This window comes from Phocoena phocoena, chromosome 15 (assembly GCF_963924675.1).
Source record: "Phocoena phocoena chromosome 15, mPhoPho1.1, whole genome shotgun sequence".
NCBI lineage: Eukaryota > Metazoa > Chordata > Mammalia > Artiodactyla > Phocoenidae > Phocoena > Phocoena phocoena.
Genome location: NC_089233.1, coordinates 4659276 through 4664792, shown reverse-complemented (window position 1 = coordinate 4664792; position 5517 = coordinate 4659276). Strand labels below are relative to the sequence as shown.

The window sequence follows — 5517 nt, the reverse complement described above, 5'->3', positions numbered from 1 at the left end:
CTTAAGTTTTAATTCTTTTCAAAGCTTCATAAAGTTTGGGAACTAGAAAAGTCAACCATAAACGCACCCCCCACCCCCGCGCCCCAGAATTTGCAATTTTCTGGTCAAAATTTCCTCTTCAGGGCCAGGGCCTTTGGCGCCCGTGGCAGCATCCACCCGCCTGGCCGCGGAGCCCACGCCCCAGCCGCAGGCCCGTACCCGAGGCCGGCCGCTTCACGTCCCCACCCCGCCTCGTTTGCGGAACAGGGATAACAATAACCCCAGCGGGTTTCTCCCCCGTGGGGTTGCGGGAGAAATGCACAACGTTTGGCATACATTCAGCATCCAGCTTGGCAGCTCCCGGCGGCATCTTCATCGTCCTGGGCGAGGTGGGCCGGGCCGCGCTGGGCAGACCGGCGCTCGGGGAGGGTCGGGGGACAGGGGCCGGGCGGGCGCGGCTCACCCACCTGCAGGCGGACGTTGAGCATCATGGAAGCCACGATGTAGAGGTAGGGGAAGTTGATGCGCAACCGCCAGGCCAGGTCGAAAAAGATGAGCAGCGTGCGGGTCAGCCCCTTGCAGAAGACCCCATAGGAGCGGGCGGCGGCCGAGCGCGACAGCCGGACAGCCAGGCCCGACAGAGCCGCCGCCATATAGACCGGCGCCCGCCGCCCGCCCGCCGCGCACCGACCGGCCGCTGACCCGGCCCTCCCGGCGCTCCGAAGCCCGCCCGCCCGCCCTCCCGGCGCCGCGACGCCTCCGGGCCTCCACCCCGGCCGCTGGCCCGCTCTGAGGGAGCAAAGGAGGCGGCGGTGAGGCGGGCGGGCGGGCCGCGGAGAAGGGAGTCCACGGGGAGGGGAGTCAACACGTCACGCTCGGGGAAGAGCCGCAGCGAGCCGGGGCCAGGTGCCAGCCCGGCCGCGCAACCTGACGTCACACTGCCCGCGCCGCGCCTGCGTGCCCCGGCCCCGCCCCCGAGGCTCCGCCCAGGCCCCGCCGCCGTTTACCTTCCCCAGGTGAGAAGCGCATGCGTAGGCTAGGTGGCGCGAAGAGGCCGGCTGATGCGCTGTGTTCGTCCGCTCCCTAGTGGAGGAGCTGAGGAGCTGAACAGTGGGTTTAGGGTGGCACAGCGACGTGAATGTACTTGATGCTGCTGAACTTTAAAATTATTAGAATAGTAAATTTTGTGTTATGTGTCTTACCACAATTAAAAAAAGAAAAAAAGGAAAGCTTGGGGCCAACAGGCAGAACTTACTCCTCGTGTAGATTACAGTGTCAACTTACATATAGTTTAATCTTTTAATAGTTATATTAATTATAAAGCCTCTGATGTAAAAATTTTAAATATTGAAACTTTCAAAACTTCTAGTGTTCTGTGGTTTTAAGGGGATTTTTTTTACAGTGAGTTTTCACATTCCTGCTTAAGCATATAGGTTTCTATTAAAGATTTGTAGGCGGTGTTTGTGTTTCTCGTTTCAGACACAGTATTTCATGTCATTACTTAAGCCCACCCAAGAGAAAGTCTGGGAATTTAGTTCAGGTGGGAAAAAAGTTTCATTGGTTAAATGAAAAACAAGTCCTTTAAGAAAGAGACAATAGAAAGCAACAGTGTAAGATGGATTTAAATGTATTTAAATTTAAAAATCCTTTGTCCCCAAATGGATTTGTGATAATAATTGTTTCAAAAAATCACTTAAGGGACTTCCCTGGTGGCGCAGTGGTTAAGAATCCGCCTGCCAGTGCAGGGGATACGGGTTCGAGCCCTGGTCCGGGAAGATCCCACATGGCCGTGGAGCAACTAAGCCCGTGTGCCACGACTACTGAGCCTGCGCTCTAGAGCCCACGAGCCACAACTACTGAGCCCACATGCCACAACTACTGAAGCCCGCGCGCCTAGAGCCCGTGAGCCACAACTACTGAAGCCCGTGCACCTAGAGCCCGTGCTCTGCAACAAGAGAAGCCACCGCAATGAGAAGCACGCCCACGGCAACGAAGAGTAGCCCGCGCTCGCCACAACTAGAGAAAGCCCGCGTACAGCAACGAAGACCAAACGCAGACAATAAATAAATAAATAAAAAGTAAAATAAAAAATTTAAAAATCATTTAAGAGAATTCCCTTGCGGTCCAGTGGTTAGGACTCCATGCTTACACTGCAAGGGGAGCGGGTTCGATCCCTGGTAGGGGAACTAAGATCCTGCAAGCCTCCCGGTGCTGCCAAAAAAAAAAAAAAAATCATTTAAAATTTCTCTACCACAAAATGAATTCATATTCAGAATCTTTTTTAAACATGCTTTTTTTCCCTCTGTAGTGCAAAGGGGAAGATTATAAACTACATAAGGCATTTCTAGTATTGTCATTGTAACTATTATTTAGATTATCATTTTTCTTTATATGTCTACTGTTTAAAAAGAATTGTACTTTTAAAAAAATTTTTATTTACTTATTTATTTATTTAGGCTGCGTTGGGTCTCTGTTGCTGCGCGGGGGCCTTCTCTGATTGTGGCGAGCAGGGGCCACTTCGCTGCAGTGCGTGGGCCTCTTGTTGCCGTGGCCTCTCTTGTTGCGGAGCACGGGCTCCAGGTGCACTGGCTTCAGTAGTTGCAGCACATGGGCTCAGTAGTTGTGGCTCGCGGGCTCTAGAGCACAGGCTCAGTAGTTGTGGCGCACAGGCTCAGTTGCTCCGCGGCACGTGGGATCCTCCTGGACCAGGGCTCGAACGGTGTCCCCTTCATTGGCAGGCGGACGCTCAACCGCTGAGCCACCAGGGAAACCCAAGAATTGTACTTTTTGATGTTCAGTGTTTTGGGCCAAGAAATAGATATTTGAGGGGTTTTAGCATTTGGCTAGTTTTTTTTAATATATAAATTTATTTATTTTATTTATTTATTTTTGGCTGCGTTGGGTCTTCGTTACTGTGTGTAGGCTTTCTCTAGTTGTGGCGAGCGGGAGCTACTCTTCGTTGCAGTGCACGTTCTTCTCATTGCGGTGGCTTTTCTTGTTGTGGAGCACAGGCTCTAGGTGGACGGGCTTCGGTAGTTGTGGCACATGGGCTCAGTAGTTGTGGCTCACGGGCTTCAGTAGTTGTAGTGCACAGGCTCAGTAGTGTAGCTCACGAGCTCTAGAGCACAGGCTCAGTAGTCGCAGGCTTAGTTGCTCCGTGGCATGTGGGATCTTCCCAGACCAGGGCTTGAACCTGTGTCCCCTGCATTGGCAGGCAAATTCTTAACCACTGCACCACCAGGGAAGCCCGCTTGTGGCTAGTTTTGTTATTATGAAAATAATATTTTTTCAAAGGATTTGCACAAACTTTTAATTTCCCTTATTTTTGCAGCATTGCATTTTGCCACATTTATCGCTGACTTTAAAAAGCTCACTTCGCTTTTTTTGTGAGCCATGTTTTCCTTTCGGTGCATAGTGGATGCTATCTTTGAGGACAACAGAACACATGCTGCTGAATTATCATTGTTTTTCAAACCATCCCCTCCCAAAAGCAAAATGAACTATTCTTTATACAGTTTTTAGGAGACTAAATGTTAAAGGCTAGGACCTTCCATGGAAAATTTACCAAAAGACACAAAACTAGTCTGACAATGTGCAAACAGGTTTGGAGATCAGCTAAATTTATTCTTGGGCCTATAAAGATTTTCATGGGTGGAGAATTGGCAGTCCTGTTTATTAGAACTATGTTGAAGAACCAGATGGGCTTCGGAGATGTGAGATATATATATATATCTCCTCCCTGGTTACTCATTCTTTGTCTCCAAATGCCATTGAGGCAATGAGGCGTTTTTTAACAAGCTCTTCGGTTGCCATAAACAATGGCAAACAAAATTACCATAAAGCTTAACTGAGCAAGGTGAGAAGCCTATTGTAATTAGATGTAATGAGAGGTCAAAGAGAAGACATGGGAACACGAACAAGATTTGAAGTTTACTATATATCAAGGTTAAGTAGTTCCTTGCTACAAAGCAGGAGGGTAAATCAGTATAGCCTCATGACTTAACATTTAACTCAGCCCCAATCTTCTGACATCTCTGGGAAAGACAGTCTGCTAATTATAATTTGAGAAACAAACAGAACTAATTATGTCAGTGTGAAAAGTATTTTCATAGACATACAATGGATTATGAGAGGAAAGAGGAGAAAAGAGGCAGAGGCAAAGAAGAAAATAATTTTATTAACAATCCTGATTGTTGATCAACAAGATCCAGGTGATTTGCCTGTAATCTTCCCTCTTGCCATCAGAGCAGCATCTCAGGTGAGGAAAATAGTAAAGCCTTTTTTCTTTTCAGCGTGACCCAGTGAGAAAAGCAGAGAGAGGCCAGGTTCCAGGTTCAGCAACTGCTCGATGCCCTGTGATCTGGTTCTGTAAAATGAGAATAAGGACACCCATCCTACAGCATATTTGTGAGAAATAAGTGAGATCAGGGATGCACAGCACCTGGCACATCCTAGGCAGACAGAGGGCACCCAAAAAGTAGTAGCTATTTTCATACTCAGAGCCCTTGAGTCCTTAGAAAGCAAGTTCAGTGGATTCTAATCATTTTAATTAATAATGTTTAACTATGGATCACAAGCACCTCGAAGAGAAGATGGACACAAACGATCCAAAATGTGGGTCAGAAGTAATTAAAATTCCTGTGCTCATTCCCATGGAGACTTGGAAAGGGGGGGTAGATTTCAACACACTACCTTAATTGTCATTTTGAGAAAATGCAAGTTTCCAGTCTCCTGCTAAGGGGTTCTTTTCAGGCACCTGACTTATTACTTCAACAGATCAAAGTCAACATGAGTTGCTGAGTCAGTACTAGTATGGAGCATTCTTAAGAGAAAATGTATTCATAGAATGCCACTGTTTAGCTAAGAAAAGGAGAAGAATGCATACACATATACACACACATATATATATTCATCTAAATATACACATATTTTAAAATACATATTTATAGGTTTTGAGAGGGGTCTTTTGTTTGTTTATTCTTTAAGTAAAATGATAAACCATAAATTTCTTTTAAAGTGGTTAAGTGTCAGAAATAGTCTCACAGACATAGAAAAAAAACTTATGGTTACCAAAGGGGAAAGGGCAGAAGAGCGATAAACTAATAACTTGGGTTTAACAGATACACATTGCTATATATAAAATAGATAAACAACAAGGACCTACTGTATAGCACAGGGAACTATATTCAGTATCTTGTATATAACTGAAAAGAATATATATATATATATATATATATGAATCATTTTGCTTAACTGAGCAAGGTGAGAAGCCTGTTGTAATTAGATGTAATGAGAGGTCAGTTAAGAGGTCAGTATACTTAAATCAGTTAAGTATACCTGAAACACTGTAAATCAACCAGACTTCAATTTTTTACATTAATTTTAAATAAATAAATAAAATGTTTACCCTTAGTGAGAGGGAGGGAATAGAGTCAAGGCTACAGAGATAAAAGCTATTAACTGAATATACCTTCTTTTCTAGAATTTGAGTTTGGAACCATGTAAATATTTTACACAATTATAAAAACTTTTTTTTTA

General features: G+C 45.6%; 1 protein-coding gene across 1 annotated transcript; it reads right to left on the bottom strand.

The window, feature by feature from the left end:
- Nucleotides 1-317: 317 nt before the first annotated feature.
- SMIM10L3 (small integral membrane protein 10 like 3) lies at nucleotides 318-632 on the bottom strand. Its single transcript, XM_065892323.1, has one exon. It carries the CDS (start codon nucleotides 630-632, stop codon nucleotides 318-320), a length of 315 nt encoding a protein of 104 aa, XP_065748395.1.
- Nucleotides 633-5517: the final 4885 nt, after the last annotated feature.

What these genes read in the sequence shown, in the direction of transcription:
- SMIM10L3 (XM_065892323.1), bottom strand. Translation starts at nt 632, where the DNA reads ATGGCGGCGGCTCTGTCGGGCCTGGCTGTCCGGCTGTCGCGCTCGGCC.